Source organism: Papio anubis, chromosome 17 (assembly GCF_008728515.1).
Source record: "Papio anubis isolate 15944 chromosome 17, Panubis1.0, whole genome shotgun sequence".
NCBI classification, from domain to species: Eukaryota; Metazoa; Chordata; class Mammalia; order Primates; family Cercopithecidae; genus Papio; species Papio anubis.
The window spans coordinates 18758806-18783464 of record NC_044992.1 but is presented as its reverse complement, the minus strand read 5'-3'; the positions used below and the strand labels follow the sequence as shown (position 1 = coordinate 18783464).

Here is a 24659-nt window from a genome sequence, read left to right as displayed (position 1 = left end):
AAGCTAAATCGATGCTATGTAACTAAATCCACATAGATTTGTTGAAATGGCTCCAGAGGTTTTTTAGATTTATTACTGCTGTGTGCCCTTAAAAAAAAATCTGTTCATTCTTTCACTTAACATTTATCAGAAGAGTGCTCTGTGTAAGACATGGTTAGGCATAGTACCAGTCTTGAAGGAAGTTACAACCTAATAAAAGACATAGGGCATGTTCTTTGGTTACTGTAATATGAAGTGGCATGTGTTAAATGTCAGGGGAGAACTACAAAGTCATAAAAAGGTGGGAGAGATTACATACAGGTAAAGGAATCAGTAATGACACCGTGGGGAGTGAGATAGTGTTGACCTAGGCCTTTAAGATACAATAGGGACAGTATGGAAAGAGTATATTTTTCCCACTTAAACTCTTTCCTTGGTCGTTCCCTCAAATTTTCCCTTTTGTCCATGTGCAGGCACTTTAGTGAGTTTCTGCGAAGTCACCATTTCTGTAAATACCAGATTGAAGTGCTGACCAGTGGAACTGTTTACCTGGCTGACATTCTCTTCTGTGAGTCAGCCCTCTTTTATTTCTCTGAGGTAAAGTCTGCATTTCCTTTCACACTCTGTTCGAGCATTCCAGCCTCTAACTATCAATGCTGGGGCCCTGTCTATAGGAAATAACGCAGAAAAGCCAAGTCATTTCCAAAAAGATTTATCGTTGTTTCAAGTTGTTTCTGATAGCAAGAGTAATTTAATAACATATTAGAGAGAACATGAAAACTCAATGTGTTAAATAACTCTAATTTTGAAAAACCTGATTAAGCTACTGCATGCCAGAGAGTGCATGTTTTTAATTGTTTGGAGCTATTTTAAAACCACAGAATTTGAAACTTCCAGGGCATAAATTGCAGACCAGACTTCAGAAGAGAAAAGGAAAAGTAGTAAATTTTTTCTTATGCTCATCATGTTTACTTTAGCCAGTTGATAGGATTGCCCAGTGAAGAAGCATTTGCAACAGACAATGAGTATATTAATCTTTTTGAGGCATACAGTTTAGTATAATGCTCTTTGTTAGGCTTCAACAAGTGAAATTATTTTGTCAGAAAGCAGAAAGAGGATTCCTGGTCTCACAAAGCAGTAATTAAGACACTTGATTCCGCCTCTTTGCAAGAATACAGGTACTCAGTTGATCTGTTTTTTCACTGCCTTTCTTTGCTATAAGTTTAAATCAACAATTTGTTTAGGTTAATATGTCCTCATGGAATGGTGGAAATGATCAGATATAAAATATTTGGTTAGTTTACTCTTTATATGTTTGCTGGTAAGGAACCACAAATCCAATTTAGTATAATTTTTACTCTAGTTCACTAAAAGTTTGCATCCAGTTGTGTAGTGTTTGTTTCTTGTTAATTTTTTTTTCCTCTAAATACTTTAAAACTTTTTAATCTCAAATGACTGTAACTTGCTGACAGGTGTTAACTGAAGAAGTAGATCTTTTTGTTTTTTGCTTATGACCTGTATTTTAATATTTGAGCTTATAGATTAGAGATGGTGAGAGAAATCTGTTTATAGTCTTATTTTCCCTTGTGTATTATTTCTTCCTAGTACATGGAAAAAGAGGATGCAGTGAATATCTTACAATTCTGGTTGGCAGCAGATAACTTCCAGTCTCAGCTTGCTGCCAAAAAGGGCCAATACGATGGACAGGAGGCACAGAATGATGCCATGATTTTATATGACAAGTGAGTTATATTGATAGATGCATTCAGCAGATACTTATTGAGCATGTGATATGTTTTGTGGAAATAAAGATGCAAAAACTCAGTCTCTGTTGTCAAGGAGTTCACATGAGGCAGCATAAAAGCTACTTTTTATATGGTGTTTGTAAAGCTTTGGGGGTTCTTAGAACAAAAGTTTCTGCTGGGAAAGGGGAGGTGTGTGGGGGGCAAACAGGATGGCAGTGGTAGTGTTCAAGCAGTGTTTCCCAGAAGAGAGATTTTGTTTGGATCCTAAAGAATGAATTGAATTTTGCTACCCAGAGAAGGCAGGAAACAACATTCTAGGCAAAGGCATTGGCACAGAAGCCATGGAGACTTGGCGGAAGGTGGCACTTTCAAGAAACTTGAGTTGAGATAATCAAAGGGTTGGGGAATACATGTGAGGATGCTGGTACTAATTGGAATAGATTGTAAGGGACCTTGAATGCCTCTTTATGGGTATAGTATACTTTCTGTATAAATCTGCCTTGCCACGTTATTAAATGAATTAGTTTTTTTATTAGTTTTCACTGAAAATGAGAGGATAGAAAAATCATACAGTGAACAAAATTGAAAATATCTGATCAGGCAAGTGATGAGCTTCTGGCCAGCTCTGTAACGTATGGTATTCTTTTCATTTAACTTTTCTTACTCTGTAAAAAAAATAATTTGTGGTTGGGCACGGTGGCTCACACCTGTAATCCCAACACTTTGAGAGGCAGAAGCGGGTGAATTGCTTGAGCCCAGGAATTTGAGACCAGCCTGGGCAACATGGCAAAACCCCGCCTTTACTAAAAATACAAAAATTAGCTGAGCGTGGTGGCGTGCGCCTTTTGTCCTAGCTACTTAGGGGCCTGAGGCAGGAGCATCACCTGACGCTTGGGAGGTCAACGCTGCAGTGAGCTGTGATCCACTGTACTCCACCCTGTGCAGGGCAGCAGAGTGAGATCCTTTCTCAAAAAAAAAAAAAAAGTAATTTGTTATTTGTATCCTTAAGCAAATGGTAAAGGGGTAACTTGGGGATAGAGAAAAGTCCATAAATGTTAGGGTTTGAAGACAGCCAATAGCATCTAGGTCAGTGGTTCTTGAACACTGGTCTGCAGGCTCTTGCTGGGCTGTCTGCATGGGAATCACCTGAGAGCTCGTTAAAAATAGGTTTTCAGGCCGGGTGTGGTGACTCCTGCCTGTAATACCAGCACTTTGGGAGGCCGAGGCGGGCAGATTACCTGAGGACAGGCATTCAAGACCAGCCTGGCCAACATGGTAAAAGCCCATCTCTACTAAAAACACAAGAATTAGCCAGGCATGGTGGCACACACCTGTAATCCCAGGTACTCGGGAGGCTGAGGCAGGAGAATTGCTTGAGCCCGGGAGGCGGAGGTTGCAGTGAGCCGAGATCATGCCACTGCACTCCAGCCTAGCCGACAGAGCGAGACTCTGTCTCAGAAAAAAAAAAAAAAAAAAATTTAAGTTTTCAGTCTGGGCATGGTGGCTCACACCTGTAATCGCAGCATTTTGGAAGGCCAAGGCAGGCAGATCACTTGAGGTCAGGAGTTCAAGACCCACCTGGCCAACATAGTGAAACCTGTCTCTACTAAAAACTACCAAAATTAGCTGGGCATTTTGACGGGTGCCTGTAATCCCAGCTACTAGGGAGGCTGAGGCAGGAGAATTGCTTGAATCCAGGAGGCAGAGAGGTTGCAATGAGCTGACATCGTGCCACTGCACTGGAGCCTGGGTAACAGAGGGAGACTCCATCTCAAAAAAAAAGTTTCCAGTCCCCCACCCACCCAGTCTCAGAAATTCTGATTCCACAGGTTTGAGGTGTGACCAGGAATCTTTATTTTTAGAAAACATACCAGATAGGCCGGGCGCGGTGGCTCAAGCCTGTAATCCCAGCACTTTGGGAGGCCGAGACGGGCGGATCACGAGGTCAGGAGATCGAGACCATCCTGGCTAACAGGGTGAAACCCCGTCTCTATTAAGAAATACAAAAAACTAGCTGGGCGAGGTGGCGGGCGCCTGCAGTCCCAGCTACTCGGGAGGCTGAGGCCGGAGAATGGCGTGAACCCGGGAGGCGGAGCTTACAGTGAGCTGAGATCCGGCCACTGCACTCTAGCCTGGGCGAAAGAAGGAAACTCCGTCAAAAAAAAAAAAAAAAAGAAAAAAAAAAAAAGAAAACATACCAGATAATTCTGATAAATAGCCAGATTAGGGATGTAGTCTGATTTTCCTATTTTGCAAGTAAGGAAAATAAGGCCCAGAGAGGTAATGATTTTCTCAAAGTCACAGAACAAGTTAGTGGCAGCACTTGGACTGGAATGCAGTTCTTAATGTTCTGTCCAGTGTTTATTTTGATACAATATGTTTGTAGACGATACTAGATAAGAAACATTGCTATATAGATATTGAGATAAGAAGGGTTTACATTTAGAAATTTGGTGTAAAGTGCCTGAACATTCAAGTCGTGGAGGAGTATTGACCAACTTATTCAATACAACATAGGAGATTCACATTTTGTTACAAAAATGCTGATTTAAAAGGAGAGTTTTCTTTTTTTTTCTTTTTTATTTTTTGAGATGGAGTCTTGCTGTGTCACCCAGGCTGGAGTGCAGTGACACGATCTCAACTCACTGCAACCTCCGCCTCCTGGGTTCAAGCGATTCTCCTGCCTCAGCCTCCCAAAGTGCTGGGATTACAGGTGCGGGCCACCATGCCCAGCTAATTTTTGTATTTTTAGTAGAGACAGGTTTCACCATGTTGGCCAGGCCGGTCTTGAACACCTGACCTCAAATGATCCACCCACCTTGGCCTCCCAAAGTGCTGGGATTACAGGTGTGAGCCACTGTGCCCGGCATACTTGTTTTTGTATCATATATATGCATCATCATAGTCATGCCTTATCAGCCTTTGTATTTCTGTCAGGAGATAGGAGATAGAAGCCATTAGAGTGCTTGGAAGAGAACTTTTTTTTTTCCCTCGCATTTAATGCTTTTTTTGGTATTCATTTCATAATCAGCTTACCAAAACATTAGCTGCATTATACCCTATCAAGGTAGAAATCTTTGTGTTCCCAATATTAGTTACTCCCTTTCCTTTCCACACTGAGTCATCAGTAAGTCCTGTTCTATCCAAATAGATCATATCCATCCAGCTCACCCTCAGTGCCATTTTGTTTTGAATTTGTACATGTTTACTGCTGATGCCTCATAGTTATGATGATGTGTTCTTATTTTATTCTGTGCATACCAGTTCTCAGCTTGCTTTTTAGGGGAAATGACCATGTCTTCCTTTCCTATAAATTCATTTCTGTCTATCAAGTCCTGAACAGAGAATAGGTACCCATAAATATGTGACTGTTAGTTTCTTTGCCTCAGTTGTAGTCTGCTCCTTACAGCTTTTAAACAACAGTATAGTTCACCGTCAAGAACTAAGGATGGTTGGCAGACAGATAGAAAGGTAGCAAGTTGACCCAACTATCTGTGGGGAAGTGGGAATAAAGAAAGGTTGCATCAGTACCGTCATCACATAGCTCTATGGTTCTAGGCCTGCAGACTGAATCAAGTAGCCTTGTAGAAGATTCTCTGGAGGAGGCGCCAAAAGTTGCTTATACTTGCTATGGAATTTGATTTTACTTTGGATATCTTTTTACCATAGATACTTCTCCCTCCAAGCCACACATCCTCTTGGATTTGATGATGTCGTACGATTAGAAATTGAATCCAATATCTGCAGGGAAGGTGGGCCACTCCCCAACTGTTTCACAACTCCATTACGTCAGGCCTGGACAACCATGGAGAAGGTAACCAAGAACTTCAAATGTATTAAATTACAAGAAGTTTTATTGGTAGAACTCATAAAATATAAGGTGGGAAAACCAAGCAGAATAGCACAGTGGAAATTGAAGCAGTCCAGCACAGTGATTAAGAGCAGAGGCCTTGAGTCTGGCCTGGTATGTACAGTCACATGCCACATAACATTTTAGTCAACAGTGGGCTGCATGTACAATGGTCCTGTATGATTATAATGGATCAGAGCTGGCAGTATAATAATAACAAAGGTTAGAAAAAACAAATTTTAATGAATAAAAAAGAAAAACTAAAAAGATAAAGAATAAACAAGAACAAAACCAAAAAAATTAATGGAACTGAAAAATCTCTGTTGCCTCATATTTACTGTACTATAATTTTAATCATTATTTTAGAGTGCTCCTTCTTATTAAAAAAAAAAAAGTTAACTGTAAAACAGCTTCAGACAGGTCCTTCACAAGGTTTCCAAAAGGAGGCATTGTTATCAAAGGAGATGATGGCCCCATGCGTGTTACTGCCCCTGAAGACCTTCCAGTGGGACAAGATGTGGAGGTGAAGGAAAGTGATAATGATGATCCTGACCCTGTGTAGGCTTAGGCTAATGTGGGTGTTTGTCTTAGTTTTTAACAAACAAATTTAAAAAGAAAAAAAAATTAAAAATAGAAAAAAGCTTATAAAATAAGGATATAATGAAAATATTTTTGTACAGCTGTATATGTTTGTGTTTTAAGCTGTTATGACAACAGAGTCAAAAAGTTAAAAAAAGGTGAAACTTACAGAGTTAAAAAGTTACAGTAAGCTAATTTATTATTAAAGAAAAAAATTTTAAGTAAATTTAGTGTAGCCTAAGTGTATAGTGTAAGTCTACAGTAGTGTATAGTAATGTGCTAGGCCTTCACATTCACTCACCACTCACTCACTGACTCCCCCAGAGCAACTTCCAGTCCTGCAAGCTCCATTCATGGTAAGTGCCTTATACAGATGTACCTTTTTTTATCTTTTAAACTGTATTTTTACTGTGCCTTTTCTGTGTTTGTGTTTAAATACACAAATCCTTACCACTGTAATAGTAGCCTGCAGTATTTGTTATAGTAACATGTGATAAAGGTTTGTAGCCCAAAAGCAATAGGTTGTACCATATAGCCAAGGGGTATAGTAGGCCATACCATCTAGGTTTGTATAAGTACACTCTGTGATGTTAGCACAATGGCAAATAGAAATTCGATTGATTGATTGATTGATTGATTGAGACAGAATCTCACTCTGTTGTCCAGGCTGGAGTGCAGTGGCACAATCTTGGCACACTGCAACTTCTGCCTCCCAGGTTCGAGCAATTCTCCTGTCTCATCCTCCCACGTAGCTGGGATTACAGGCAGGCACCACCACGCCTGGCTAATTTTCATATTTTAGTAGAGACGGGGTTTCACCATGTTGGCCAGGCTGTTCTCGAACTCCTGACCTTAAGTGATCTGCCTGCTTTGGCCTCCGAAAGTGCTGGGATTACAGGCATGAGCCACCATGTCTGGGCAGTAACTGAAATTCTCTAATGCCATTTTCCTTATCTGTAAAATGACGATAATATGCATGTTTACCTCAAAGTTACTTTGAGGATTAAAATAAGGTAATGTATATAAAAATACATATTAACATAGTACCTGATAACATGGTAAGCATCAAAAAATGTTAACTACTGTTATTACTATTATTATTACATATTTTTAAATAATTAGAAAGCATTATCAAAAATTAGCTGGGCGTAGTAGCACACACCTGTAGTTCCAGCTACTCAGGAGGCTGAAGCTGAAGGATTGCTTGAGCCTGGGAGTTCAAGGCTGCAGTGAGCCGTGTTCATGCCCCTGCACTCCAGCCTTGGTGACAGAGCAAGACCCTGTCTCCAAAAATTGAAGAAGGCATTATGGGGCAGAGTTAGCTTAGTAATGATCCAAATATTTCACCAGTATCTGTCACAGGATTGGAATACTAGTTTTCGGTATTATGATCACTAGGTATTACTAATAGCTTATTAATAATAAAGTATTGACCGGGCGCAGTGACTCATGCCTGTAATCCCAGCACTTTGGGAGGCTGAGGCGGGTGGATCACCTGAGGTCAGGAGTTTGAGACCAGCCTGACCAACATGGAGAAACCCCATTTCTACTAAAAACACAAAATTAGTTGGGCGTGGTGGTGCATGCCTGTAATCCCAGCTACTTAGGAGGCTGAGGTGGGAGAATCGCTTGAATCCAGGAGGCGGAGGTTGCAGTGAGCTGAGATTGCAACATTGCACTCCAGCCTGGGCAACAAGAGCAAAACTCCATCTCAAAAAAATAATGATAATAAATAAATAAAAGTAAAGTTTTGATGTTTGTGAATGGTTTATTCTTCTAATGAACTAGAGGAGATTTTTCCAGGAATTGTGGAGCCCATGAGGTTAATGTTGTTTATATGTGTCATGTGTATCCAGGTGAAAAAACTTAATTAAGTGCTATTATATAATACTATACACAAAAACTGAATTTTAGGAATACCGAAGAATTACATATAGAAGTCAAATCATTAAATAGCTAGTAGTAAACAGAATAGAGTGTCAACTGTTACCCAATGATAATAATATTTTCACAATTAAAATTAAACCTTTTCTGATTTTAAAGGAAAAGTTCAGATCTGTGTGATATAAAGAATGTAAGTTTTCAGGGTAATAAAATTAAAATGCAGAGAGAAAATGCAAAAGTAGTTCTTACTAGATATGTGTATGTAAGGAACTTAGACTAATTTTAAGAACACTATAAAGACCCTGGTAGTTAAGTAGGAAAAAAGACATGAATGATTCATTCACCAAAAAGTGTTATGGTGGTAAACAAAAGAAATGTGTTTCTGCCATCCTGGAGCTTAGTCTACAAAAAAGGCACATATTGGCTGGGCATGGTGGCTCGCACCTCTAATCCCAGCACTTTGGGAGATTGAGATGGGTGGATCACCTGAGGTCAGGAGTTCAAGAGCAACTTGGCCAACATGGCGAAACCCCATCTCTACTAAAAATACAAAAATTAACTGGATGTGGTCTTGGGCACCTGTAATCCCAGCTACTCGGGAGGCTGAGGCAGGAGAATCACTTGATCCTGGGAGGCAGAGGTTCCAGTGAGTCGAGATCACACCACTGCATTCCAGCCTTGGCGACAAGAGCGAAACTCCATCTCAGAAAACCAAAAACAAACAAAAAAGGTGCATATTAAATACGAACATAAATATTTACAAATTATACTGAATAAGTTCTCATGTTTGTTATTTGCATGTCCAGTTACAAACTTTTCCTTTATAGAATTAGAAATACAAGTAATAAACATGAGAACTCATTCAGTATAATTAATAATTATTAAATGTAAAGAAAAACATCTATGTAAAATTAGGTATTTAATAATTATTTGGAAAAAAAAAAAACATACAACCCAGTGTTAGAAAACCTATGTGGAAACAGATATTTTGATATATTGCTAGTGATTCAAATTGATAATGTTCCTTTGAAGGGTAAGCTGACCATATATATCAAAGTTAAAATTTAACTCAGCAATCACACGCCTGGTGAGTTATCTTAAGGAAATCAGTTTGAAAGTAAAATCAATATATGCACAAAGACTTTAATATTTATCATAAACCAGAAAACTGGAGTTTATGTAAATATCAGGTTTATGTAATACTTTCATGACAAATGTTTTGGGGGAGAAAACCCAACAAAATTACATGCATTGTAATTTTTTTTTTTTTTTTTTTTTGAGACATAGTCTCGCACTGGCATCCAGGCTGGGGTGCAAGTGGCACAATCTCGGCTCACTGCAACCTCTGCCACCCGGGTTTAAGCAATTCTCCTGTCTCAGCCTCCCGAGTACCTGTGATTATAGGTGCTCACCACCATGCCTGGCTAATTTTTATAGTTTTTAGTAGAGATAGGGTTTCATCATGTTGGCCAGGCTGTTCTTAAATTCCTGGCCTCAAGTGATCTGTCTGCCATGGCCTCCCAGAGTGCTGAGATTACAGGTGTGAGCCACTGCACCCAGCCTCATGCATTATAATTTTAATTTGTAAACTGTACAAAGGAATAATACTTGTAGTAAAACAAGAAGGAAAAACATTTGTTATAGATAGTTAACGTTTATAACCAGTAAAATTATACGTAAAGTTTATTTATTTAAAATAGTTTTAGTTGGATTTGATTTCAACTTTGAAATAATGCTTTTCCTCTCTATCAGGTCTTTTTGCCTGGCTTTTTGTCCAGCAATCTTTATTATAAATATTTGAATGATCTCATCCATTCGGTTCGAGGAGATGAATTTCTGGGTGGGAACGTTTCGATGACTGCTCCTGGCTCTGTTGGCCCTCCTGATGAGTCTCACCCAGGGAGTTCTGACAGCTCTGCGTCTCAGGTATTGACTGATTGCATCTGCCATTAGGGAGAAAAGCATACACATCCTTTCCTTCACATCCCAGTAACAGATCCTGTTTGTAAATTTTAAGTTGCAGAAACAAAAGATAAATAAAAGCCGGGTGCAGTGGTTTGTGCCTGTAATCCCAGCACTATGGAAGGCTGCAGTGGGCAGATCACATGAGGTCAGGAATTCAAGACCAGCCTGGCCGACATGGTGAAACCCATCTCTACTAAAAATACAAAAATTAGCCGGGCATGGTGGCAGGCACCTGTAATCCCAGCTACTTGGGAGGCTGAGGCAGGAGAATCCCTTGAACCCAGGAGTCAGAGGTTGCAATTAGGCGAAATCGCGCCACTGCACTCCAGTCTGGGTGAGAGAGTGAGACTGTCTCAAAAAAAAAAAAATGAGAGAGAGAAATAAAATTAGCTTACTTACTATCTTCTAATTAAAGCATTTGTGGTGACTTACAATATACTGTATTGTAAAGTATCATGCTGTTTCATTTAGGCCATTATTCTGTTTGAATCTGTGGCTATTTCTCTTAATAAATCAAGTAATATGGAATATATTCATAGCCTCTGAAGAGCTCTGTATGTAAGTATTTAGGATACTTTTTATTTTTTTTATTTTTTATTTTTTTTTTATTTTTATTTTTTTGACGGAGTCTCGCCTGTCAGCCCAGGTTGAGGTGCAGTGGCCGATCTCAGCTCACTGCAGCTCCTCACCTCCGGTTCACATTCTCCTGCCTCAGCCTCCCGAGTAGCTGACTACAGGCTACCAGCCACCTCACTGCTAGTTTTTGTATTTTTAGTAGAGGACGGGTCAACTGTCAGCCAGGATGGTCTCGACCCTCCCATCCCTCAGGATCACCTCGGCCTCGGCCTCCCAAAGTGCTGGGATTATGGCTTGAGCCACCGGCCTTATTTTTTATTTTTTTAGGATACTTTTAATAAAATAATTGAGTGAATTCTTAGGTCTCCTTTTTCTTCTTTTTCTTTTTCTTTTCTTTTTTTTTTTTTTTTTTTGAGACAGGGTCTCCTCACTGCAGCCTGGAAATTCTGGGCTCAAATAATCCACCCACCACAACCTCCTGAGTAGCTGGGACTAGAGGCATGCACCACCACGCCTGGCTAATTTGCAAATTTTTTTGGCCAGGTGCGGTGGCTCACACCTGTAATCCCAGCACTTTGGGAGACTGAGGTGGGCAGATCAGGAGGTCAGGAGATCAAGACCATCCTGGCCAACGTGGTGAAACCCCGTCTCTACTAAAAATACAAAAATTAGCTGGGTATAGTGGTCGCACTCCTGTAATCTCAGCTACTTGGGAGGCTGAGGCAGGAGAATGGCTTGAACCAGGGGGTCGGAGTTTGCAGTGAGCCGAGATCATGCCACTGCACTCCAGCCTGGCAACAGAAGAGACTCCATCTCAAAAAAAAAAAAATGTATACATGACCATATAAAAACCACTGAATTGTATGATGTGAATGTGAATTAGCACAATAAAGCTGTACAAAAAAAGAATACACGGTATGGTTTTATTTATAAAATGACAAGAACAGGTAACGCTAATCTACGCTAACATTTCAGGCATTTGCCAGCACGCCTGGCAGATTTTTCTATTTTTACTAGAGACGGGGTTTCAATGTGTTAGCCAGGCTGGTCACGAACTCCTGACCTCAGGTGATCTGCCTGCCTAGGCCTCCCAGAGTGCTGGGATTACAGGCGTGAGCCATTGGGCCTGGCCTAAATTTTCTTTTTTCTTTTTTCTTTTGAGGGGGACAGAGTCTTGCTCTTGTTGCCCAGGCTGGAGTGCAATGGCTCAATCTCGGCCCACTGCAATCTCTGCCTCCTGGGTTCAAGCGATTCTCCTGCCTCAGCCTCCCCAGTAGCTGGGATTATAGGCGCCCACCACCACACCCAGCTAACTTTTGTATTTTTTTTAGAGACAGGGTTTCACCATGTTGGCCAGGCTGGTCTCGAACTCCTGACCTCAGGTGATCCAGCTGCATTGGCTTCCCAAAGTGCTGGGATTACAGGCATGAGCTACCATGCCCAGCCAATTTTCTCATTATATTGCTCAGGCTGGTGTCAAACTCCTGGGTTCAAGTGATCCTCCTGCCTTGGCCTCCCAAAGTGTGGGGATTACAGGCGTGAGCCACCTTGCTCAGGCCCTTTGCCCATTTTTAAATTAGATTGCCTTTTTATATTGAGTTTTAGGAGTCCTTTATATATTACAGATAAATGTTCCTTATCAAATTATATTATTTCCAGGTATTTTCTTCATTCTGTGAGTTGTCTTTCCTCTACCTTTTAAAAAAGGGTTTTTTTTTTGTTTTGTTTTGTTTTTGTTGTTTGTTTTTTGAGATAAGGTCTCATTCTGTTGCCCAGGCTGGAATACAGTGGCACAATCACAGCTCACTGCCACCTTGACCTCCTGGGCCGAAGTGATCCTCTCACTTCAGCCTCCTGAATAGCTAAGGCCATAGATGCGCACTCTCCCAGCCAGCTATTTTTTTCTGTTTGTAGAGACAGATCTTACTGGGTTGCCCAGGCTGGTCTCAAACTCTAGGCTCAAAGTGATTCTCCCACCTCTGCCTCCCAGAGTGCTGGGATTACAGATGTCAGCCACATGCAACCTGTCTTTTCACTATTAAAAGTGTCTTCCTGCCTCAGCCTCCCGAGTAGCTGGGATTACAGGCACCCACCACCATGCCTGGCTAATTTTTTTGTATTTTTGGTAAAGACAGCGTTTCACCATGTTCACCCAGCTGGTCTTGAACTCCTGAATTCAGGTGATCCACCTGCCATGGCCTCCCAAAGTGCTGGGATTACAGTTGTGAGCCACTGCACCCAGCCGAAATATTGCCATCTTAGCAATATTGTCTTCTAATTTGTGAACATAGATGTATCTTCATGTATTTATGTGTTCTTTAATTTCAGCAGAATTTTGTAGTTTTCAGAGTAGAAGCCTTTCACCCCCTTGGGTCATTTATTCCTATGTTTAAATTCTTTTCGATTCCATTATAAATAGAATTGTTTTCTTAATTTCATTTTCAGATTGTTTGATGAGAGAGCATAGAAATACAAGTGATTTTGGCTGGGCACGGTGGCTCACTTTGGGAGGCTGAGATGGGTGGATCACGAGGTCAGGAGTTCCAGACCATCCTGGCTAACACAGTGAAACCCGTCTCTACTAAAAATAAAAAAAATTAGCCAGGCGTGGTGGCAGGCACCTGTAGTCCCAGCTACTCAGGAGGCTGAGGCAGGAGAATGGTGTGAATCCCGGAGGTGGAGCTTGCAGTGGGTCAAGATCGTGCCACTGCACTCCAGCCTTGGTGACAGAGCGAGACTCCGTCTCAAAAAAAAGAAAGAAATACAAGTGATTTTTACATGTTGATGCAAGTGCAACTTCAACTTTGCTAAATCTGATTGTTAGCTCTAATAGTTTTCTTGTGGATTCTTTAGGATTTTCATTATATAAGATCATGTCATTTATGGATACAGATAGTTTATTTCTGGCTAGAACTTACAGAACAATGATGAGTAAAAGTGGCAAAAGCAAAAATCTTTGTCTTGTTTCCTATCCGACAGGGAATGCTTTCAGTTTCATCATTTAATATGATATTAGGTCTGGGTTTTCAATAAATGCCTTTTTTCAGGTTGAGGAATTTCCCTATCATTCCTAATTTTTTAATGCTTTTTTTTTTTTTTTTTTAAAATCATGAAACGGTGTTGAATATTGTCATGTTCTTCCTGTATCAGTACAAATGATCATATGGGTTTTGGGTTGTATTCTATTGATGTGAAATATTAATTGATTTTCAGTGTTAAACCAACCATGCATGCCTGAGATCAATCTCACTTGGTCATGGTGTGTAATCTTTTCAATATGCTGCTGGATTCTATTTACTGGTATTTTGTTGAAGATTTTGTATCTGAACGCTTAAGATAACATTTATACTCCATCACAAATCAATTGACCATAAATGTGAGGGTGTATTTGTGGGTTCTTAATTCTCTTCCATTCCAAAGATAAGACATCCATCCATCTGTATGTCTGTCTTTATGCCAGTACCATACTCTCTTGATTACTATTGCTGTGTAATAAGTTTTGAAATCAGAAAGTAAGAGTGAGATTTTGGTATCTGAGTAACAGTCGTCATAGAATTAGTTGGGAAGTATTCCCTCTTCTTTATTCTGGTCCCTCTTTCTTTTTTATTTAACTGTGTATCTTGGAGATTGTTCCTTCTCAACACATAATGAGAGCCCCTTTCCCTACCCTCCCACCCCCGCTATAGAGAGTTCTATAAGTGTCTGTTCAATTATTTTATTTACTTAACCTATTACTTAGTCAGGGACATTAAGCTTGTTTATGTCTTTTATTTTAAAGAATGCTGCAGTGAATAATCTTGTATATAAGTCATTTTCCATCAATATGAGTCTGTCTGTAACTGAATTTTTAGAAGTGGAATTTCTAGGTCAACCTATGGCTCTGTATTTCACAAAAATACCAATTCTGACTTTTCTTGTGGAGGTGGGGAGTAGGAGGTAGAATGCTGGAGGGTAACATGCTGTACTCAGCTAGCTAGTCATTTTAGAAAGGGTTTCCTTAGCTTCTTTTTGTCATATGGCCTCACCAAGAATCAAACATTCCTATTTACCCTGTAAACATGGGGTTTTACTACCCAGGATACATATTTCTGTATGGATGAGAGCTTTTCACGCTGAGGAATAATGCTGTGAGTACAGCACATTTGTTGGAACTTAGGTCATTAAGAATGTTTTATAAATTCATATATTACACATTTTATTTTATTTTATTTTTTAGTTTTTAAGACAAAGTCTTCCTCTGTTGCCCAGGCCGGAGAGCAGTGGTGCAATCTGGGCTCACTATGACCTCCACCTCCTGGGCTCAAGTGATTCTCATGTCTCAGCCTCCAGAGTAGCTAGGATTACAGGCATGCACCACCATGCCCGACTAATTTTTGTATTTTTAGTAGAAACAGGGTTTCACCATGTTGACCATGCTGGCCTCGAACTCTTGGCCTGAAGTGATTGGCCCACCTTAGCCTCCAAAAGTGCTGGGATCCTTGTATTGGGTAAAAGATGAATATTGAGGGCTGCATGGTAGCTGATACCTGTAATCCCAGCACTTTGTGAGACAGACGGGAGGAGTGCTGGAGCCCAGGAGATTGAGGCTGCAGTGAGTTGTGATCGCGCCATCACACTTCAACCTAGGGATTACAGGCTTCAGTCACTGTGCCTGACCTGTACATTTTAATATTGTGCTTTCCTCTTTTAGCTATAGTATGAGGTTACATTTCAGAGTCATTGTTGTTAAGCATCTTAATAGTGATGAGGTTGAGTGAAAGTTACTTCTATTTCAAACACTGAAGAAAATTTTGTACAAATCTGTCACATTCCAAGCCCAGGACTGATTGTTTCATATACTTCTAATTTTACAATTTCTATTGTAGTCCAGTGTGAAAAAAGCCAGTATTAAAATACTGAAAAATTTTGATGAAGCGATAATTGTGGATGCGGCAAGTCTGGATCCGGAATCTTTGTATCAACGGACATATGCCGGGTAAGCTTAGCTCATGTGTAGAATTTTTACAAGTGTAAATAACTGCATCTTTTAAAATTTTTAAATTAAATTTTACATTTTTTTCTAATCTATTATTATATGCCCAGAACTTTCACTTAGAGTGTGCAGTATAATGTGGTGGTTGAGTGTAAAGGCTCTGGAGTGACTTCCTGGGTTTTAATCTTGGCAAGCTGCTAACCTCTTGGTATCTCGGTTTTTTCATCTGTAAAATAAGAATAATAAAGTGAAAAGATGCCAACATCATTTACTCTGGGCTGCATAACTCATACTTGGAAAAATTATTTCTTTGAATTTAAGAATTAACTCGGTTGTTCATTTTAGCTTGTGATCAAAAGATAGTGATTTATAGGACATGCCACTTACTAAAATTTACCACAGATCCAATCAGAAAATCACTTTCTCTTCCCTAAAGGTGGCTTGATTAACATGTAAAGGTGTGTAAAGACTTGATTGCGCTACCCTGACCCATTCCCTAGTTCCCAGCAGTACCATGAAAAAGTGATTTCAAGATACTTAATTGCTTTCAGTAGAAAGTAACAGTGGTAGGCCAGGCGCAGTGGGTCATGCCTGTAATCCCAGCACTTTGGGAGGCTGAGGCAGGTAGATCACGAGGTCAGGAGATCGAGACCATCCTGGCTAACATGGTGAAACCCTGTCTCTACTAAAAAGACAAAAAGCTGGGCGTGGTGGCAGGCACCTGTAGTCCCAGCTACTTGGGAGACTGAGGCAGGAGAATGGCATGAACCCGGGAGGCAGAGCTTGCAGTGAGCAGAGATTGCGCCACTGCACTGCAGCCTGGGTGACAGAGCGAGACTCTGTCTCAAAAAAAAAAAAAAAAAAAGAAAGTAACTATGGTATTGGGAGACTGAGGAGCCTGGAAAGTACTTGAAGGAAATAAAAGATTTGTTTGACCACACTGTATTTGGAAAGCCAGCTTCTTCAGCTGTGTTGCTTTGTATAGTGATCTTTAGTTCTTCTTTTAGAAAATAATGGACAAGGCCGGGCGCAGTGGCTCACGCCTGTAATCCCACCTCTTTGGGAGGCTGAGGCAGGTGGATTACCTGAGCTCTGGAGTTAGAGACCAGCCTAGGCAACATGGTGAAACCCCATGTCTACTAAAATACAAAAAGCCGGGCGTGGCGGCGTGTGCCAATAGTCCCAGCTACTCAGGAGGCAGAGGCAGGAGAATTGCTAGAACCCGGGAGGCGGAGGTTGCAGTGAGCTGAGATCACGCCACTGCACTCCAGCCTGGGCGAGAGAGCAAGACTCTGTCTCAAAAATAATAATAATAAAATAAAAAATAATGGACAGTAAACCTAAAGGAGTTCATTCCCAAAGATGATGTTATTCTTAAGGAATGTTTCATTTATTTAAGACCTTACATAAAGTCTATCCATTGTGTGATGTTTCACTTCTGTAATTGTGTATGTGTGTAATGTAAATATATATGTTTTTGTTTTGTTTTTTTGAGACAGAGTCTCGCTGTGTCACCCAGGCTGGAATGCAGTGGTGCAGTCTCACTCTCTGCAACCTCTGTCACCCCAGGTTCAAGCGTTTCTCCTGCCTCAGCCTCCCAAGTAGCTGGGACTACATGCGTGTGCCACCACGCCCGGCTAATTTCTTGTATTTTCAGTAGAGACAGGGTTTCACCGTTCTAGCCAGGATGGTCTCGATCTCCTGACCTCATGATTCACCTGCCTTGGCCTCCCAAAGTGCTGCTATTACAGGCGTGAGCCATCACGCCCAGCATGTATTTTTTAAATGTATAAAAGGAAGCAGAAAAGAGAAGTGATCATTTTTCTTTATCTTTAAAGATTACCTTCACCAGGCACAGTGGCTCACACTTGTAATCCCAGCACTTTGGGAGGCTGAGGCAGGCAGATCACTTGAGGTCAGGAGTTCAAAACCAGCCTGGCCAACATGGTGAAACCCTGTCTTTACTAAAAATAAATAAATAAAGATGGTTTTTTTTTTTTTTTTTTTTTGAGACGGAGTCTGGCTCTGTCGCCCAGGCTGGAGTGCTGTGGCCGGATCTCAGCTCACTGCAAGCTCCGCCTCCCGGGTTTACGCCATTCTCCTGCCTCAGCCTCCAGAGTAGCTGGGACTACAGGCGCCCGCCACCTCGCCCGGCTAGTTTTTTGTATTTTTTAGTAGAGACGGGGTTTCACCGTGTTAGCCAGGATAGTCTCGATCTCCTGACCTCGTGATCCGCCCGTCTCGGCCTCCCAAAGTGCTGGGATTACAAGCTTGAGCCACCGCGCCCGGCCATAAAGATGGTTTTTAATATTTGTTTTAGTTTTGTGATTTTAGCATCTTCCTGAAATTTTTCTCAAGGCAAGTAAATTGTATCAGTTGGTATATCAGCACCCATATATGAAATAACTTATTAGGAGGGTATCTTTAAAATAAGATCTACTTTGCCTGAAATAAACTGATATATTGATGTTCACAGAATTTTTCTTTTAACCAACTTGACAAATGCATTATTCTTGACCTCAAGTGATCCACCTTCCTCAGCCTCCCAAAGTGCTGGGATTACAGGCATGAGCCACCGCACCTAGCATTATTCTTATAAAAAATTAAATTTATAGTTAAGTTTAGTGTCCCCTTTGTTCATGTACCATTGCTTATTTTCTTCCGTTCCTACTCACAGTAATCATTCTTATGGTATGCATTTTTGTTTGCTTGTTTTTATATAATTGATATTACGCTCCATTCTGTACGTTGTACTTTCATTCACAGTGAGTTTTGGGCATTCCTATGTTCGTCTATACAGACTTACCTCATTTTAACTATACTGTAGTATTCTGTATATAATATTTATTATAATTCATAACTGTAGCAGAGTATCTCATAGTGTATGTGTTACTGTTTTGCCATTTTAGTATCAATGAGTATTTAAGTCATTTGCAGTTTTTCCCTCTTATACCCAGTATCACAAAGGATCTCCTTTTATATGCTTCTTTGTACCAGGAAGCAGATTTAAAAAAAATTTTTTTTTTTAAATTTTTGAAAAAAAATGAAATGAAGTCTCACTATGTTGCCCAGGCTGGTCTCAAACTCCTAGGCTCAAGCAGTCCTTCCATCTTGGCCTTCCAAAGCACTGGGGTTACAGGCATGAACCACTCACGCCTGGCCCAGATTTTAAAATTTGATAGCTCTTACAATTTACTTTTTAAAGTATCTACATCATTTTATGTTCTCACCAGTCATTAATGAGAATACTTGAGACTTTTGGCTGGACACAGTGGCTCACGCCTGTAATCCCAGCACTTTGGGAGGCCGAGGCGGGCGGATCAAGGGATCAAGACCACCCTGGCCAACATGGTGAAACCCTGTCTCTACTAAAAATACAAAAATTAGCTGAGCATGGTGGTGCACGCCCGTAGTCCTAGCTACTCGGGAGGCTGAGGCAGGAGAATCACTTGAACCCAGGAGGCAGAGGTTGCAGTGAACTGAGATCGCACCACTGCACTCCAGCCTAGCAACAGAGTGAGATTCCGTCTCAGAAAAAAAAAAAAAAAAAAAAACTTCAGACTTAATTTTTTTTCCAGTCTTAGGTTGAGATTGGGTTTCTTTTGGTATATCTCTTGATTGTTCAGGTTTTTTCATTTATGAATTGACTATTCATCTCCTTTTCACATTATTTCTGTTGCGTGATTTTATTAGTGACTTGTTAAAATTCTGTATATTTCTTCGGCATGACACTTCATTATTCAAAAAAAAAATTCTGTACATGTTTCTCAATACTAATCATTGGTTGGTAATATCTTAAAAATAAGAACCTTACTGTATTTTTTGCTTTTGTTTTGTTGTTGTTTGTTTTTTTTTGTTTTTTTTTTTTTTTTTTGAGGCGGAGTCTCGCTCTCGCCCAGGCTGGAGTGCAGTGGCGCGATCTCGGCTCTCTGCAAGCTCCGCCTCCCGGGTTTACGCCATTCTCCTGCCTCAGCCTCCCGAGTAGCTGGGACTACAGGCGCCGCCACCTCGCCCGGCTAAGTTTTTGTATTTTTAGTAGAGATGGGGTTTCACCGTGTTAGCCAGGATGGTCTCGATCTCCTGACCTCGTGATCCGCCCGTCTCGGCCTCCCAAAGTGCTGGGATTACAGGCTTGAGCCACCGCGCCCGGCCTTATTTTTTGCTTTTGTTTTCTTTTTGGAGACAGAGTCTTACTCTGTTGCCCAGGCTGGAGTGCAATGGTGTGATCTCGGCTCTCAGCTCACTGCAACTGCAACCTCTACCTCCCTGGTTCAAGCGATTCTCCTGCCTTAGCCTCCTGAGTAGCTGGGATTACAGGCACCCACCACCACTCCCGGCTAATTTTTATATTTTTAGTAGAGACAGCATTTCACCATGTTGGCTAGGTCTCAAACTGCTGGCCTCAAGTGATCCACCTGCCCTGGCCTCCCAAAGTACTGGGATTATAGGCATGAGCCACCACGCCCGGCTGCTTTTTGCTTTTTACCTTTGTTTTATAGTACTATAGTTTTAGTATAAACAAACATATATACACACAACTATGGCTTTATAATATATTTCAGTCATTGTTAGAGCAAGGCCTACCTTTTGGCTGCTTCTTTGACAAAATTGTCTTGGCTATTCTTGTGCCTTTTTTCTTCTTTGTGAGTTTTAGAATTGTGAATTACCTGTTGACTCACCATGTTTTGTAAACCGTTTGAGGATTTCTAATGGAATTGCACTCAAAGGTTATCTTGCTTTCTGTGCAGCAACGTTTTATTTCAAATAAGCCCTACTTTAAGTTACATAGGATGGCTGTAAATTGTGTTTCTGGCTTTCTAGATTTAGATGAATTCTCCTAAATTTAAAACTGATTGTTAGCGGTTATAGTCTTCTGTTCATCCTTGTTTAGGAAGATGACATTTGGAAGAGTCAGTGACTTGGGGCAATTCATCCGAGAATCTGAGCCTGAACCTGATGTAAAGAAATCAAAAGGTTTGTGATGTTTTTATACTTCATATTAAGCCTTTACTCACATTGACTGTAAGTCATTTGACTGTAACTCAAAGACCACTGAAGGTTTAAACTGTTTATTTTGTAAAATAACCACTGTATCTTTCACCTTGTGTTTATGGTCACAAGTAAGTACAAGGGCTTCATGTAGTCACATCTTTATGCAATTTCCTCTGAATCAAAAGTTAGTGAACTTGCTTTGCCACTCCAGAAGGCACATGAATATGAAAAAGCATTGTCTGTTTTTTTATTTTATGGCAAAATACCCAACCTAAGTTGGACTTAATGTTTGAGACCCTTTATTTTATTAAATTGTTATATTTTTTCTTTTCTTTTTTTCCTTTTTTTTTTTTTTTTTTTTTTTTTGAGACGGAGTCTCGCTCTGTCGCCCAGGCTGGAGTGCAGTGGCCGGATCTCAGCTCACTGCAAGCTCCGCCTCCCGGGTTCACGCCATTCTCCTGCCTCAGCCTCCCGAGTAGCTGGGACTACAGGCGCCCGCCACCTCGCCCGGCTAGTTTTTTGTATTTTTTTAGTAGAGACGGGGTTTCACCGTGTTAGCCAGGATGGTCTCGATCTCCCGACCTCGTGATCCGCCCGTCTCGGCCTCCCAAAGTGCTGGGATTACAGGCTTGAGCCACCGCGCCCGGCCTTTTTTTTTTTTTTAAATAATTTTTTGAGACAGTTCTTGCTCTGTCACCTAGATTGGAGTGCAGTGGTCTGATCTCACCTCACTGCAACCTCTGCTTCCTAGGTTCTAGCGATTTTCCTGCCTCAGCCTCCTGAGTAGCTGGGACTACAGGTGCACATCACCACACCTGGCTGCTTTTTGTATTTTTAGCAGTGATGGGGTTTCACTACGTTGGCTAGGTTGGTCTCGTACTCCTGACCTCAAGCAATCCACCCGCCTTGGCGTCCCAAAGTGCTGGAATTACAGGTGTGAGCCACTGTGCCTGGCCTTATTAAATTATTTTTATTAAATTTCCTCAAGATTGATGAAAGTAATGAAATATACATAGAAAATAGACTGGATTAAGAAAATGTGGTACATATACACCATAGAATACTATGCAGCCATAAAGAAGGATGAGTTCATGTCCTTTGTAAGGACATGGATGAAGCTGGAAACCATCATTCTGAGCAAACTATCGCAAGGACAGAAAACCAAACACCGCATATTCTCACTCATAGGTGGGAATTGAACAATGAGAACATTTGGACACAGGGTGGGGAACATCACACACCGGGGACTGTTGTGGGGTTGGGGGAAAGGGGAGGGATAGCATTAGGAGATATACCTAATGTAAATGATGAGTTAATGGGTGCAGCACACCAACCAACATGGCACATGTATACATATGTAACAAAGCTGCACGTTGTGCACATGTACCCTGGAACTTAAAGTATAATAAATAAATAAATAAGAAATATATGTGGAAAATATTAATAGGTCAAAATTCAAATTGTTCGTTTCATCACAAGAGTAGCTTAGTCAAATCCAAGGGTTAGACACAGAAATCTTTTTTGTCAAGTGCATTCTTTGTGACTGATTTCAGTTTCTTCCTGGTTTACACAGGAAGATTTCAGAAACAAATGTGGATCCGTGAAAGATGATATCTAGAAGTTTTCACTTTGGTTGAATTGACAGTATTGTCTTTAATTTTTGTAAGAAGAAAATACTCAATTTTGATAAGTACGTTTAAGATTAAGAGCTGTTGGCTGGACGCTGTGGCTCACGCCTGTAATCCCAGCACTTTGAGAAGCCAAGGCAGGTGGATCACGAGGTCAAGAGATCGTGACCATCCTGGCCAACACGGTGAAACCCCGTCTGTACTGAAAACACAGAAATTAACCAGACTTGGTGGCATGTGCCTGTGCAGCCGCCTCCGGGTTTAAGCAATTCTGTTTTAGGCTCCCGAGTAGCTGGGATTATAGGCGCCATGGCTAATTTTTGCATTTTTAGTAGAGACAGGGTTTCACTACGTTGACCAGGCTGGTCTGGTCTCAAACTCCTGACCTCAGGTGATCCGCCTGCCTGGACCTCCCAAAGTGCTGTGATTATAGGCGTGATCCACCATGTCTGGCCATTTATCTTATTTTCTTTTTTTTTTTTCCTGAGATGGAGTCTTGCTCTGTTGACCAGCGTTGGAGTGCAGTGGCATGATCCCAGCTCACTGTAACCTCTGCCTCCTGGGTTCAAGCAATTGTCCTGCCTCGGCCTTCCAAGTAGCTTGGATTACAGGCGCGCACCACCACACCTGGCTAATTTTTGTATTTTTTTTTTTTTTTTTTTTGAGACGGAGTCTCGCTCTGTCACCCAGGCTGGAGTGCTGTGGCCGGATCTCAGCTCACTGCAAGCTCCGCCTCCCGGGTTTACGCCATTCTCCTGCCTCAGCCTCCGGAGTAGCTGGGACTACAGGCGCCCGCCACCACGCCCGGCTAATTTTTTGTATTTTTAGTAGAGACGGGGTTTCACCGTGTTAGCCCGGATGGTCTTGATCTCCTGACCTCGTGATCCGCCCGTCTCGGCCTCCCAAAATTTTTGTATTTTTAGTGGAGACAGGGATTCATTATGTTGGCCAGGCTGGTCTCGAACTCCTAACCTCGTTATCTGTGCCCACCTCAGCCTCCCAAAGTGCTGAGGTTACAGGTGTGAGCCACTGCGCCCAGCCATCTTATTTTCTTTCTTCTTTTTTTTTTTTTTTTTTTTTGGCATGGGGGACAGAGTCTAGCTCTGTTGCCAGGCGGGAGTGTAGAGGCATGATCTTGGCTCAGTACAACCTCCACCTGCTGGGTTCAAGTGATTCTCCTGTAATCTCAGCCTCCCAAGTAGCTGGGATTACAGGTATGCACCACCAGGCCCAGCTAATTTTTGTATTTTTAGCAGAGATGGGGTTTCATCATGTTGACCAGGATGATCTCCATCTCCTGACCTTGTGATCCACCCACCTTGGCCTCCCAAAGTGCTGGGATTATAGGTGTGAGTCACCACACCTGGCCCATTTTATTTTCTTAATGCAACTATTATTTAGGTAATTAATTGCATCTCTTCATTTTGATGAATGATCTACTTTTTGGTCAGATATAAATTTGACAGAGTAAGCAAAAAATGCAACAATTATTGAAGTAATTTAAACCAAAAAAGGGCCTATTACCTAGTTGACTTTATCCAAATAATTACTTTTATTTCCTGTTTTGTCAGAGAAGTCTTAGGTACACTGTTGGGAAGACTCTTAAGACTGAAGGAAAATCTACACAGTTCATTCAGTAAATAATGTTTTGCGGCCGGGCGCAGTGGCTCAAGCCTGTAATCCCAGCACTTTGGGAGGCCGAGGCGGGTGGATCACGAGGTCAGGAGATCGAGACCATCCTGGCTAACATGGTGAAACCCCGTCTCTACTAAAAATACAAAAAACTAGCCGGGCGTGGTGGCGGGCGCCTGTAGTCCCAGCTACTCGGAGGCTGAGGCGGAAGAATGGCGTGAACCCGGGAGGTGGAGCTTGCAGTGAGCCGAGATCGCGCCACTGCACTCCAACCTGGGCGACAGAGCGAGACTCCGTCTCAAAAAAAAAAAAAAAAAAAAAATAATGTTTTGCTTTTCCTGAGTTAAGGAAAGGGAAAAAAATTGTGTATATGTTTTAAGTAAATGATTTTGAGTGCCTCTTTGTGTACTTGTATTCACACAGCAGGTTAGAAGATTCAGATCTTGCTTTCAAAAATTTGACAGTCTAGTAGTTATGTGCCTTTCTTTTTCTTCTTTTTTTTTTTTTTTTTGGAGACAGAGTCTTGCTCTGTTGCCCAGGCTGGAGTGCAATGGCGCAATCACGACTCACTGCAACCTCTGCTCCCCGGGTTCTAGCAATTATTCTGCCTCAGCCTCCCATGTAGCTGGGATTATAGGCACCCGCCACCATGCCTGGCTAATTTTTTGTATTTTTAGTAGAGATGGGGTTTTGCCATGTTGACCCTGCTGGCCTCAGACTCCTGGCCTCAAGTGATCTGCCCGCCTTGGCCTCCCAAAGTGCTGGGCTTACAGGCATGAGCTTGTATTGGATAAAAGAAGAATATTGGGGGCTGCATGATGGTTCATACCTGTAATCCCAGCACTTCGTGAGACTAA

The 24659-nt window shown here is 41.4% G+C and overlaps 1 protein-coding gene across 4 annotated transcripts in view; it reads left to right on the top strand.

Moving 5' to 3' along the window:
* Nucleotides 1-24659, top strand: part of AKAP10 (A-kinase anchoring protein 10) — a 91181-nt gene that overhangs the window by 52325 nt on the left and 14197 nt on the right. For 3 of the 4 annotated variants that reach the window (XM_031657417.1, XM_031657416.1, XM_031657418.1), the window contains exons 7-12: nucleotides 453-576; nucleotides 1585-1721; nucleotides 5394-5538; nucleotides 9790-9963; nucleotides 15444-15553; nucleotides 20442-20524. In XM_031657417.1, the coding sequence (XP_031513277.1) occupies nucleotides 453-576; nucleotides 1585-1721; nucleotides 5394-5538; nucleotides 9790-9963; nucleotides 15444-15553; nucleotides 20442-20524 (773 nt within the window). The remainder of the gene's footprint in view (nucleotides 1-452; nucleotides 577-1584; nucleotides 1722-5393; nucleotides 5539-9789; nucleotides 9964-15443; nucleotides 15554-20441; nucleotides 20525-24659) is intronic. The other variant, XM_003912461.3, reaches the window with a different exon arrangement.